At 36.4% G+C, this 13,476-nt stretch overlaps 4 protein-coding genes and 1 pseudogene across 9 annotated transcripts in view; all 5 read left to right on the forward strand.

Moving 5' to 3' along the window:
• Positions 378–1,829, forward strand: LOC104757239 (heavy metal-associated isoprenylated plant protein 21-like). Of its 2 annotated transcripts, XM_010479968.1 has the most exons (4): positions 378–456; positions 531–606; positions 699–749; positions 1,377–1,829. In XM_010479968.1, the coding sequence occupies exons 1-4, from the start codon at positions 448–450 to the stop codon at positions 1,682–1,684; spliced, it is 444 nt and encodes a 147-aa protein (XP_010478270.1). In that variant the 5' UTR covers positions 378–447; the 3' UTR covers positions 1,685–1,829. The 2 variants fall into 2 exon arrangements, with proteins under 2 accessions (XP_010478270.1, XP_010478269.1); XM_010479967.1 differs by lacking the exon at positions 1,377–1,829 and having other exon boundaries at positions 699–1,202.
• LOC104759492 lies at positions 3,600–4,894 on the forward strand (annotated as a pseudogene).
• On the forward strand, positions 5,241–9,087 carry LOC104757241 (putative lipase C4A8.10). 3 transcript variants are annotated; one of them, XM_019238750.1, is made up of 12 exons: positions 5,242–5,638; positions 5,848–6,001; positions 6,129–6,196; positions 6,553–6,623; positions 6,746–6,985; positions 7,253–7,416; positions 7,499–7,554; positions 7,653–7,705; positions 8,287–8,455; positions 8,545–8,642; positions 8,722–8,830; positions 8,915–9,087. In XM_019238750.1, the coding sequence occupies exons 1-11, from the start codon at positions 5,455–5,457 to the stop codon at positions 8,824–8,826; spliced, it is 1,362 nt and encodes a 453-aa protein (XP_019094295.1). In that variant the 5' UTR covers positions 5,242–5,454; the 3' UTR covers positions 8,827–8,830; positions 8,915–9,087. The 3 variants fall into 3 exon arrangements, with proteins under 3 accessions (XP_010478272.1, XP_019094295.1, XP_010478271.1); XM_010479970.2 differs by having other exon boundaries at positions 5,241–5,638; positions 5,851–6,001; positions 8,722–9,087; XM_010479969.2 differs by having other exon boundaries at positions 8,722–9,087.
• On the forward strand, positions 9,627–10,738 carry LOC104757242 (pollen-specific protein-like At4g18596). Its single transcript, XM_010479971.1, has 2 exons — positions 9,627–9,905; positions 10,264–10,738. Exons 1-2 carry the CDS (start codon positions 9,737–9,739, stop codon positions 10,608–10,610), a joined length of 516 nt encoding a protein of 171 aa, XP_010478273.1. The 5' UTR covers positions 9,627–9,736; the 3' UTR covers positions 10,611–10,738.
• The window catches only part of LOC104757243 (26S proteasome non-ATPase regulatory subunit 11 homolog), a 3,107-nt gene continuing 1,162 nt past the window's right edge, over positions 11,532–13,476 (forward strand). The window contains exons 1-2 of one of the 3 annotated variants that reach the window (XM_019239664.1): positions 11,532–11,638; positions 12,183–13,446. In XM_019239664.1, the coding sequence (XP_019095209.1) occupies positions 12,214–13,446 (1,233 nt within the window). In that variant the 5' untranslated portion in view covers positions 11,532–11,638; positions 12,183–12,213. Of the gene's footprint in view, positions 11,639–12,182; positions 13,474–13,476 lie in introns of those variants that run through there. The other 2 variants (XM_010479972.2, XM_010479973.1) reach the window with 2 other exon arrangements.

A 13,476-nucleotide genomic window follows, 5' to 3' on the forward strand; every position in this document is an offset into this window, starting at 1 on the left:
AAACTAAACAAGCTATATCAATATGTATCGTTTATAACTATTTTCTATAGTATTTGTGTAGTTTTATAAATCAGTTTGGGGATAAAACAAACACAAATTCCTCATATCATGATGTAGGCAGATAAATAAATGGATGTCAAATCATGATTATCCTTTTCAAGTTTTGTCATACAAATATTTATGTAGATAATAGATCTATAGCTTGCTAGTAGTGTGAAACCGGTAGTCACATAAGCTATTGACTTCAAGGTAGTTTCCATGTATTTTCACAAGATATATCTGTAGAAGCAACAATACAAAACTATTATTTTATGGACCTTTAAAGATCTTCTCACTTAAGTTCTCTATTGGTGTAATGCATATATATGCATGTGAGTTTGTGCTTGTCATCCATCGACCAAACTGTTAAGTCTAATTTATAAGGTCTCTTCGCGCTACAACATAAAGATGACGACGGTAAGTAACTTCCTCTACTCAGTTTTCATGAAAACTCGTATATTCGTTTATTGAACATGAGTATGTTTATCCAGGTAGTGGAAATGGAAGTACCAATGGATTGTCCTGGTTGTGAGAACAAAGTTAGGAAAGCTCTTGAGAAGATTACGGGTGATTAAATTAGTAAATATGGGTTAAAGATCCTAAAGTACTAGTTTTCTTGTTACCCAAGAAACCTGATAATTAAGTCTTGGATTGAACAGGAGTCCGCGATGTTCATATAGACATGAAGCAACAGAGAGTAACAGTGACTGGTTCGGCGGATGAAAAGAAAGTTCTGAAAGTTGCAAGGAATGTTACAGGGAGAGATGTATGCTTGTGGTCGTGCCCTTACCACCCCGAATCCAATGCATATCACGACAGGTACTTGAAGAAGAAGTTTCGCAATAGAATCAACATGTCCGAGAACGGTGAGAAAGTGAGTTCCTACAACTACCACAAGCATGGCTACCACGGACACGACCACGGATACCATCAGGAACGGCCTTATTCGGGTCTTATCGACGAGAACGCTAGTTCAATGTTCAGTGAGGAAAACCCTCATTTCTGCAGCATTATGTGATCGATCTTCATATTTCAAAAACTAGTGTATGTGGGTGGAAACATTTTGTTCGGTTTTTGTTATGCACCATTGTATATAAACAAGGCCGTTTCTGTACTGTTGGATAAAAGGCAACTTATTGAATAAACGGGATTTTATTTCCTTAGTTGTTAAATTTTGGTCTTTTTGAATATATAATCTTTTTTTCAACACCCTGTAGGAAATTAGTTCAGAGTAAAATTATTATCTAAGATTTAAGATTCTTTGTGTAAACAAAATATGTAAGTAAAGTTTATTTTTTGTTTATTCAAATTTGCGTNACAGAGAGTAACAGTGACTGGTTCGGCGGATGAAAAGAAAGTTCTGAAAGTTGCAAGGAATGTTACAGGGAGAGATGTATGCTTGTGGTCGTGCCCTTACCACCCCGAATCCAATGCATATCACGACAGGTACTTGAAGAAGAAGTTTCGCAATAGAATCAACATGTCCGAGAACGGTGAGAAAGTGAGTTCCTACAACTACCACAAGCATGGCTACCACGGACACGACCACGGATACCATCAGGAACGGCCTTATTCGGGTCTTATCGACGAGAACGCTAGTTCAATGTTCAGTGAGGAAAACCCTCATTTCTGCAGCATTATGTGATCGATCTTCATATTTCAAAAACTAGTGTATGTGGGTGGAAACATTTTGTTCGGTTTTTGTTATGCACCATTGTATATAAACAAGGCCGTTTCTGTACTGTTGGATAAAAGGCAACTTATTGAATAAACGGGATTTTATTTCCTTAGTTGTTAAATTTTGGTCTTTTTGAATATATAATCTTTTTTTCAACACCCTGTAGGAAATTAGTTCAGAGTAAAATTATTATCTAAGATTTAAGATTCTTTGTGTAAACAAAATATGTAAGTAAAGTTTATTTTTTGTTTATTCAAATTTGCGTTTATTTTTTATAAAATAAGTTTCACCCATGAAATATTTGAACTTGAAAAAGAATTTAAGTTGGTTTAGAAAGTTTTGATATATTTTTGTGTTTCTAAAAAGCAAATTCACATATTTTATGTTTCACATTATTATCTACATCACTATACCATTAAATAGATAAAACAATATTTTTTAGACTAATCGGTTTAATTTAAACTAATCCTAAGTTTAAAAAATGCAATGTGATAAATGTATAAAAGTGGTAAATAAATGAATAATTTTTTTTATTATTTGTGAAATGTAATTTACTTCTAATAATTAAATATGTTATGAAATTGATAATTAAATATATTTCTGGATTTTAATTACTGATTAAATCTTTGATTTTTTAAAACTAATAGAAAAAAACATTGCCTTATATTTTTAATGACATATTTATGTAAATAATAATGAGATGTAAGAGTATTTATTAAAAAAAAGACACAAGAGCTATATAAGCGCGACACATCAACTTTTTGTGAAAGTGCTTCTCTATTAATATATAGGAGAAATGTTATGAAATTGATAATTAAATACATTTCTGGGTTTTAATTCCTGATTAAATCTTTGATTTTTTAAAACTAATCGAAAAGAACATCCCCTATATATTAATAGGAAAACATTTTGGCTAAAAAGCTGATGTGTCTGTATTATAGAGCTCCAGAGCCAGTTTGAGTTTTAATTCTTACCTTCCACATTATTTACATTAATTTACCATCAAGATGATTTAATTACCATAATTTATATTAAATTGTGCAAATCACAAAATCAACTTAATATTAATAACATCTTCATCAGTAAGATTAATATATATATATATCAAAAATTAATATATAAATGATTCAATTGGTTATTGTTATCACACATATTTTTTTATTATCCAAATCATTACATTTGTAATTCAATATTTTATATTTAAATATTTATTTTGAAAATAGTAAAAAATCACTTGGGCTTTTTAGTTGATCAAATATTGAAGACTTTTTTAAAAAGGACATGATATTCACTTAAATGATTTTAAAATATTATCCTTAAGATAATCATAAAAATAACAAAAATAAAATAACAATTAATTCTGCATAAAGCGTGGGCCTACTACCTAGTTGCCTTATATTTGTTAATGACATATTTATGTAAACGATAATGAGATGAAAGTATTATTTAAAAAAAGACACAAAAGCTATGTGGGCGCGACACATCAGATTTTTGTGAGAGTGCTTCTCTATTAATATATAGAAGATATATATATATGTATATATATATATGATTAACATATATAGGGGATAGATAGAGTTGTTCCTCCTAAGATCATGCATGATAGAATAGGAATATTCAATTAACATATATGCCAAGATATCATCAATCAATATGTTAACTGAATATTTCTATTCTATCAAGCACTTCATCTATGCATGTAAAGAATGGCAAGTTATCTTGCATGCTAGCTACTAAAAGGAATATTAGATAGAGTTGTTCCTCAGAAGATCATGTATATATGAAATTCATCAATTTGCTTTGCAACATATATGTGAACTCTCTCATCCCTATAAATTATTCCTTCTCCCCATTTTCACTTCTATAACACCCCACAACACAAGCGCCCATTACACATTATTCACCAATACCAAAATGGTCTCGGTATTGTCTGTGTTCGTGGGTCTTATAGTTTGTTCTATGGATCTATTAATGATCTCTCAAGCTACATCTCGTATCACTTTGCACGAACCATCCACTGTTAGTTACCACCAGCAATGGATGATTCAATTCTCTCGAGTTTACAAGGATGGATCCGAGAGAGAAATGAGGCTTAACGTGTTCTAGGAAAATTTGAAATTCATTGAGAACTTCAATAATATGGGGAACCAAAGCTACAAACCTGGTGTCAACGAGTTCACAGATTTGACAGACGAAGAGTTTCTTGCCACCCACACCGGCCTCGGAGGCATGAACGTAGCTTCACTATCCAAACAGCTGGTTAATGAAACGAAGACATCTAGGAATTTGAACGATACAGTCGATAGTTATGTGGAAAACAAGAGCAAAGAAAAAAGAAAAAAAGAAAAAGAAAACAAGAGCAAAGACTGGAGAACCGAAGGAGCTGTAACACCTGTTAAAAGTCAAGGACCATGTGGTAAGCTTAGCGTGATTATATATTATAAACAAACACTAGGCCAATATACCCGCACATAGTTTGTTAATTAGGGTTATGATCATTCCACATACAAATCTCCTCTAAGTTAGGGTTATCATTCTAGGTTTGTGGTTACTGTATAACTTGTTTCGTAATCAAACGATAATTATATGGGCATGCAGGAAGTTGTTGGGCGTTCGGAACGATTGCAGCGATGGAAGGTTTATTAAAGATTTCCGGCAAGGAACTCGTATCATTGTCCGAACAGCAACTTATAGATTGTAACGAACGTAACCATGCTTGCAAGGGGGGACAAGCGATGTATGCTTTCGACTACATATACAAGAACCAAGGAATATCATCAAATGCGGACTACCCTTACAAAGCGGAAACGGGGAGCTGCCGTACCCGGCACACAGATCAAAGGGTACAAAGAGGTTCACAGTAAGAACGAGCGTGCGTTGCTGAAGGCTGTAGCAAGACAGCCCGTCTCGGTGTACGTTGACGTAGATAGTCCCAGTTTCATAAATTACAAAGAGGGAGTGTACAGTGATTTGGAGTGCGGGAACGTGGATAATCATATAATGACGATCGTCGGGTACGGGACTAGCAATGATGGGATGAAGTACTGGGTGGTGAAGAACTCTTGGGGTGAGAGTTGGGGAGAAAAGGGTTACATAAGGATTCGTAGAGATAATGTTGGGAAGCCGGAAGGAATCTGTGGTATAGCTCGACATGCTTTTTATCCGGTTATTCAGTAAGATGATTTTATATTGAAGTATAAAGTGATCCATACACATCGCAACATAAACTGTAGTGATAATTCATTTGTAATAACTATCTGGGAAATTAATATAACTATCTTTTGTAATAAACTTGACCAAAAATCAAAGTAACAATAATAAATTAATAATATATATATATATATTCCCAGTACCACTTGTAAATATTTTTGTTTTCTTCTGAATATAAAAAAATATTCTACGTGCTTGAGTCGCTTAAAAACACCCGAAATAATATATTTATAAAAAAAAAAGTAAAAAGTGAAATAAAATTTAAAAAATTATAATTTCGCAGGAAAAATAAAATAAAGAAAGAAATTGGCTAAGGTCGATGATGATGATGATTGAATTGAATCGAAGAAGATTAGAGAGGGGAGCATGGGTCTCTGTGAAGAAGATAACGTAGTGAGCCATGTTTGATTCTGGAGCTGACGTCACTCTCCCTCTCTCTCTCTTTGAGGAAACCGTGATTCAAGGATCTTTCTTCTCTGACTTTCTCTCTCTTAGTATATATATATAAGCTCAAGCTCTCTTCAGTTATGTCTACGGCTTCTTGGATTCAACCTCCTTGTAGACACTTACCGGATCGTGGCCGTGGTTTCTCTAACCGAGGACGGCAGTATTCCGGCGTCGTTTCAGCTGCTTCTTCTTCATCGCCGTCGTCATCCTCATCCTCCTCCTCGTGCTCCTGTGGTTATTCTGATATTTTGAATTTCGATTTCGGTAATTGGCTTTTTTTTTATATAATTTCTCGATTCAAAGATGTAGTTTTAGGATCTATCTATCTATAAATTTGAGATGGTCGACGATTGTGAAAAAAGCCAAGTTGAAAATGGTGTGATTGTATGATTTTATTTGGTCAAAAGAATGTGTTCTGTTCTGCTTTTCGTATTTGTATTCTGTTGTTTGATTTTCTCTGTTTTCACAAGCAGCAGGGTTAAGCAGAAGCTGGAACCAACAACAGGGCCTCAGAATTCAAGCAATGAGTGCCACAGCTCAACGGAATTTTTCGTTATCGAAAGGCGACAATGATGACAAGAATGAACCTGATCATCTTCTTGTTCTTGTTCACGGTATTTTGGCTAGGTATGAAGTTCATGGTTCTGGGGATAGATTACTTGAATTTTTCCTATATCATTTCTGTTACATGGTTTCCGGATTTTATATTCTATAGACTCCAATTTTTTTTGTACTGAGACATTGTTACTTGCAGTCCCAGTGACTGGCTCTACGTAGAAGCTGAGATGAAAAGACGCCTTGGCAGAAGATTCTTGATTTATGGTATGCTCTCATCTGGTTTCAGCTTTGTTATATCCTCTGTTAGTTGTGCAGTTGTTGGTATATATAAGGATGAGTTTTTTTTTGCGAATGGAATGGTAACTTAGCTTTGAATGCATGTGTGGGCACCCAATAGAAAATACTTCAAAATCTTACATCGTCTTTAGCAGCAATGTGCCATAAATAAAAATTTCGTAATTTTTTCATTATCTCTTCGTCTAAGACCAGAACACGTTTTTCTCTTACTAGTCTTTAGTATAGTATTTGTTATTCTACTCAATGCTCTTTTATGCCATGCGTGGATCACACATAATGTTTTTTTTTTTTTAATTTACTCTTCAGTCCCTGAACATGTACAGCAAGTTCTTCCAATACCTTCACTAAAACATTTGGCGGGGTCGATGGAGCTGGAAAACGACTAGCAGAAGAGGTGAGATTTTTGTACTCCTACAATGTCATTTCCACTTCTTATATATAGGTGTGGGGACTTTAGTCCTTAACTTCAGTATATCAGCTGATATCTCTTCCTTTCTGGATGTGAGGGAGGAATAGGTTAGACAAGTTGTCCAAAAGAGCAACAGCTTAAAAAAGATTTCCTTTTTGGCCCACTCCCTCGGTGGCTTATTCGCTAGACATGCTGTTGCTGTTCTTCACTCTGCAGCAATTTCACAACCCATTGATGGTACTGTCTCTAAATCTGGAAATCTTCTGCGAGGCAGGATTGCTGGGCTCGAACCGATTAATTTCATCACCTTGGCAACACCTCATCTAGGAGTGAGAGGCAGAAAGCAGGTTCTTCTTCTTCTCATATCATAACTGGAATCAGAGAGTTCTATGTATATCTCGCTGTAGATGTGGCGTGCACTTAGTTAAGAAAGAAGTTGGTGTCTATATTTTATATACTTCCTGCTTGTGTTCATACGGATATCATACTTTTCAACAAAATTGTCTGGCGCTTGTTGGTTTTTGGTTCCTAGAGCTAGACTGCTGAATATTAACTGATAGTTCCTGGAAATTCCATCTCATTTTCTCTTCTTTTTCTGTGGAGTTGCTTGTCAGCTGCCTTTCCTGTTGGGAGTTCCTATTCTAGAAAAACTTGCTGCACCGATAGCTCCGTTCTTTGTTGGTCGGACTGGTAGCCAGTTGTTCCTCACCGATGGTAAAGCTGATAAACCACCTCTTCTTTTGAGGATGGCATCTGATACTCATGATCTGAAATTTTTGTGAGTAATGCTCGTAGCTGTTTAAATCATTATACCCCTTAACTACTTATTTGAAATCTTAATGGATTTGTTTGTCTGGCAGATCGTCTTTGGGGGCGTTTCGAAGCCGCATCATATATGCAAATGTATCTTATGACCGTATCCTCTGCATTTCTGTTAATGCTTAACGTTTTGAGTCATGATCCCTAGTTTTGTTTACATTTGTTTGCCCATATGTTTCCTTTGACTCCGACTAGACATGGTTGGTTGGCGTACATCTTCCATAAGGAGAGAAACTGAACTTTTCAAGGTACATTTACTTTGACCTGAAGCAATAAAACCTTTTGGTATAATATTATCCTCTTTTTTTTCTAGTTCCTTCTACATACCTTCATCTCAACTCTGGAACTTATAGTACAGTAACTAGAAAATGGGACACATCAATATTAATAGTCTGCTCGCTTTGAAATGTTAATGATGGTGAATTGATCCTGTGTTTTGGTGTAATGAGTTACTTAGTGAGACCCTTGTACTGTGTCCACTCTAGCTCAATAGCATATGGATTCCTGAGGAAAACAAATTCTCCCTGAGTTGAAGTTCTATGGCAGGACCACAACAGTGATAATCTTGGCATTTGCAGGCTGATCTACAGCTGACATATTGTACTGTAAAGAATCTAAGAAATGAAACAATTGTCCGTATATAGATTCACCAAAATATTTTTGGCTGTTCATTTATCTCAAATAGCTTAGAGAAGATTGGTAGGTATTCTCTTTGTGCAAGAAGCTCTTGTGGCTTACTGCCAAATGCTAGTTTGAGAACTACTTAGCTGACAAGACTGAGATCTGATACTAATAGATATGATTTCCCCTGTTTTCATATTACACGCAGCCTCCACGCCGGTCTCTGGATGGATACAAGCATGTTGTCGATGTAGAATACTGTCCACCTGTTTCATCAGACGGGGCTCATTTCCCTCCAGAAGCTGCTAAAGCCAAGGAGGCCGCACAAAGCTCACCTAGCCCTCAGAACACACTCGAGTATCATGAAATCGTGGAAGGTGAGGAAAAAGCTATCTTTTTAAATCCCGAACATTTGACTGATTCTTCTAAATCAGCAAGAATCAACAATTTATACAAATTTTGGCAGAGGAAATGATCCGCGGTCTGCAGACTTTAGGGTGGAAGAAAGTTGATGTCAGCTTCCACTCCACATTCTGGCCTTACTTAGCACATAACAACATTCACGTAAACTTCCAACATCTTCACTTTGGAGCTTTTGTTCGTTCAGACATGGACTATAAGAGAGATTTTGGTCTTGTTTCAGGTGAAAAGTGAAAGACTATACAAAGCAGGAGCTGGAGTTGTTGCGCATGTTGCTGATAGCATAAAACAGCAAGAGTCGTCCACGTTTATAACCGCCAGCTTATAAAATCGTGAGCTGTCGTGTGTTTAACCGGTTAAATGTTGAGTGTGCCGAAACATTTGAACCATACATGTGTTTTTCTTTTACTATACAGTTCGGGGAGATCAGCGCAGATCAAGAAAACGTTCTTGATCATATTTTTGGCTGGCCAAATCAAAGACAACTACAATTCAAATTTATCTGTACATGATTTTTCTTGTATTAGCTTTCGAATGATTCAACACTTCAAAGATATTATTATAGATATTATCCGTCGTGAATCCTCAACTGTTCAAGTCTTGTAAAATTTTTGTTTCCAAATTCAAAATTACAGATTCAGTTGAAGACTCTTTCCTCTACTCAAATTTCTTTTAGAAATTTATTCTCGCTCCATCTACATGTTTTCTTGTTTCATTCTTTTATGCAAAAATCTTCCATGTGTGGCCTCAAATTAAACATTATACTACGTTAACTTTCATTTGGGTCTAGTGTATTTTCCACCACAACTGAATTTTTAATGAATGTATAACCATAAACAATATTTAGAATTTGACATTTGAGGAAACGTCCTCATTCCAAAAACAAAAGACTTAAAAAGATCCATTGAGAAGAAATTAGTCGCAGAGAAAAAATAGATGGTAATGAGAAAAGATCGGGTTCAAGGAATACACACAGCCGTACAAAACTAAAGAACACAAACACCAAAAATAAACAACTAAGTTCCAGAAATAGAAATAGAATCACATGTTTTTCCGTTTGTTGTTTTGTCTATTTGTTCTCTATAAAAGGAAATATTTGGTTGGATCTATCATAGCGTCTCCTCTCAACCGAAACTTGCAATTTTTTTCGCACCACAAACTAATTTTATAAATAAACTCCCAACACCAAGAGAGGAGAAGACAGAAAGTAAAAACAAAAGAAAACGAATTAAGGCATAATGGCCAAATTCTTCATCGTCTTCCTCGCCTCTGCCATTTGTTTCACCACCCTCGTTCACTTCGCCGCGGCTGATGCTGACGACTTTGACCGATTCCACATCAAGGGATCCGTCTACTGCGACACATGCCGTGTCCAATTCATGACCCGTCTCAGCAAATTCCTTGAAGGTAATTAAGGACATTCTCTAATCAAGTTCATTTTATGGATCATATGAGAGAGTACAACCAACAGGAAAATAAAAATGTAAATTGGTTATACAAAATTAATTAATCCCACTACGATATATGTAAAAAAATCTAGTTGTATAACTTTTTCGAACAAAACAAACATTTTAATCACGGTTTTGCATTTTTTTTAATCTACTTTTCATTTTAACTACAAAGACATTGTTTGTTTTGCGTTATTGCAATCTATCTTATTATTTGTATAGCCAAAATACACACAAAACATATGACATGTGTTACGGTTAATTAGTGTCCTGTTTAAGATTAAAAAAACTGACGTACGTTATCGTGTGTATTTCAGGGGCAAAGGTAAAGCTTGAGTGCAAGGGTCGTGAGAACCAGACAGTGACACTAACCAAAGAAGCTGTGACCGACAGTGCCGGAAACTACGAGATGGAAGTAATGGGAGACCACGAGGAAGAGTTGTGCGAGATTGTCCTCGTCCAATCACCTGACCCAGAGTGTGGCGAAGTGAACAACCAAGAGTTCCTAAGAAACGCAGCCAGGATCAGTCTCACGGCCAATGATGGCATTGTCTCAAACGAGACTAGAACCATTAACCCACTTGGGTTCATGAGGAAGACTCCTCTCGCTGATTGTCCTCAAGCTTTCAAGGAGCTTGGAATCGTCCCTGACGTCACCTTCTAAGCTTAACGTATACACACTAGTGCGTATACATGCATTACCCCATATTTTATAATACACATCTCTCAACAATTTTAATTTTTGGATAACTCCTTTTGTTATTATTATATAAAAGATTTAACGGTGTTTTTTTTTAATATTCTATATTTTTGTGTTCCAACATTCTTTTTTGTTTGTTGTTATATTTTTGGGAGTTCCTTGTTTTACGAATGATTTGATTACCTTCAAGTATTAATCTTTTACCTTTTTTTTTGGTAAAATTCTTTTTTTAGTACTTCTCTACATAACACATTCCATGATGAAGAAAGAAGAAAAAAATACAATCAAATAACTTTCGTAGTTCGTGTTGGAAAAAAAAAAAAACCTTTCGTAATTCGCAGTGTGTATAAATTTCTGAAAAAAGGTAAAAATAGACATCTACATTGAAGGAATTATTGAAGACATTAGATGGTGGGAAACGCAGTTTAATTTCGTTCAATATGCTTTTTGTAAAAGAAATTGTAATACTGTTGCACATCTTTTGGCAAAATTTGGATATCTTCACTATATTTTCTATTTTGAATGTTTTAGACCACCTTTGGCTAATCTAACAAATGTATTCAGACTATATATTATTTCATCGATATAAATCACTTTTTCGACGAAAAAAAAAAAGTAAAAAATAGAACCCGAGGCGGCATCAGAGTTTTGTATGTATTGGGCTTTTACTTTGGCCCAACCAGGCCTGAATCATAAAACAAGCGTTTTCACGACATGCGTTTCAGCGTTTGCGCCGCTAAGATCTTTTGCAGCTTTGGGAGTTTGGTTTCAAACGCTGCATCCAAAACGCTAGATTTTAAGACGCCAAATTCGAAAATCCGTGATTGACAATGACAAAAATACCCTTCATAAAATTGAGAAATAACGAAAAAGCTGTTCATTTATCTTTTCTTTCAAGCCAAAGATCGTAGTATATCTTTTTTTATTTTTTTTGTTCTACCGTCGTCCCGTCAAAAGCTTTACCAAAAATCTCACGCCCCGACGATTCATCGGTAAACTCTTGTTCTTGCGAAATTTATTTAATCTTTTCTTCTGGGTTTGCTTATCAGATCTAGTTACTTCTGGGTTTTTTGGTATGCGTATTGTTTCGATTTCTTATAAAATCAAATCTGGTTCCTTCTCTCTCTCTCTCTCTCTCTCTCTCTCGATAGTTCTAGGGTTTAGTGGAGATCAATCAGATTCGTGGATTAGCTCGACTATGTTCTAAGAGAGCGGAGCTAGTAGGTAATTGAATGGATCTTTAAACGTAGTATATGATTCGAACTGAATAGTTAGTAAATTACTGAACTATGTCTCTGTGATTCATCTTACTGAAACTAAGCTTCGTAATTCAGTTCTTGTGTTAGATCTCTAGGTTTGTCTTGATCATTAGATGATACTGAGGACAGTGATACTCTGATTATCTTGTTATTGTATCAATACTTTGTTCGTTTTTTTTTTTGTAATGATGTGAATCTAAAGAGTAGGAATACGTCTCTGAACATATATATTTATTTAAACATTTGTATAAACACATCTATGGCTTTGATGTTGCAGGGATTTGAGTTTGCACAAATACCTACCAACAATGGTTACGTATCCTGCTACCACAGAGACGATTTCTCTGGCTCAAGAAGCCAACAGCTCTGAGGCTATTTCCATACTGTACCAAGTTTTAGAAGACCCTTCTTCATCTCCTGAGGCTATAAGGATCAAGGAGCAAGCGATTACAAACCTCTGTGATCGACTGACTGAGGAGAAGAGAGGTGAGGATCTCCGGAAACTCTTGACCAAGTTGAGGCCTTTCTTTTCGCTAATCCCCAAGGCGAAAACCGCCAAAATCGTCAGAGGAATCATTGATGCTGTGGCAAAGATACCCGGAACAACTGATCTCCAGATCACTCTTTGCAAAGAAATGGTGGAATGGACCCGTGCTGAGAAGCGTACTTTCCTCAGGCAGCGAGTAGAGGCTAGGCTTGCTGCTCTTTTGATGGAGAACAAGGAGTATGTTGAAGCTTTGGCGCTGTTGAGTACTTTGGTTAAAGAGGTTAGGAGATTAGATGATAAGCTCCTTCTGGTCGACATTGACTTGCTGGAGAGCAAACTTCACTTCTCATTGAGAAACTTACCCAAGGCAAAAGCTGCACTCACCGCAGCTAGGACAGCTGCCAACGCTATATATGTCCCACCGGCCCAACAAGGTACCATTGATCTGCAGAGTGGGATTCTTCACGCTGAAGAGAAGGACTACAAAACCGGATACAGCTACTTCTTTGAAGCCTTTGAGTCCTTCAACGCTCTCGGAGATCCAAGAGCGGTTTTCAGTCTGAAGTACATGTTATTGTGCAAGATCATGGTTAGCCAAGCTGATGATGTTGCAGGAATAATCTCCTCAAAGGCTGGACTCCAGTACGTTGGCCCTGACCTGGATGCCATGAAAGCAGTCGCTGATGCTCACTCAAAGAGGTCCTTGAAATTGTTTGAGAATGCTCTCCGTGACTACAAAGCACAGCTTGAAGATGACCCAATTGTCCACAGGCATCTCTCTTCGCTCTATGACACGCTTCTGGAGCAAAATCTTTGTCGTTTGATCGAGCCTTTCTCAAGAGTTGAGATTGCTCACATTGCTGAGCTGATTGGATTGCCACTCGACCATGTGGAGAAGAAGCTATCTCAGATGATTCTTGACAAGAAATTTGCAGGTACATTGGATCAAGGAGCTGGATGCCTCATCATATTCGAAGATCCAAAAGCAGATGCGATCTACTCGGCTACTCTCGACACCATTGCAAACATGGGGAAGGTCGTTGACAGCCTTTATGTCCGGTCTGCCAAAATCATGTCCTGAGTG

Source organism: Camelina sativa, chromosome 17 (genome assembly GCF_000633955.1).
Source record: "Camelina sativa cultivar DH55 chromosome 17, Cs, whole genome shotgun sequence".
Lineage (NCBI taxonomy): Eukaryota > Viridiplantae > Streptophyta > Magnoliopsida > Brassicales > Brassicaceae > Camelina > Camelina sativa.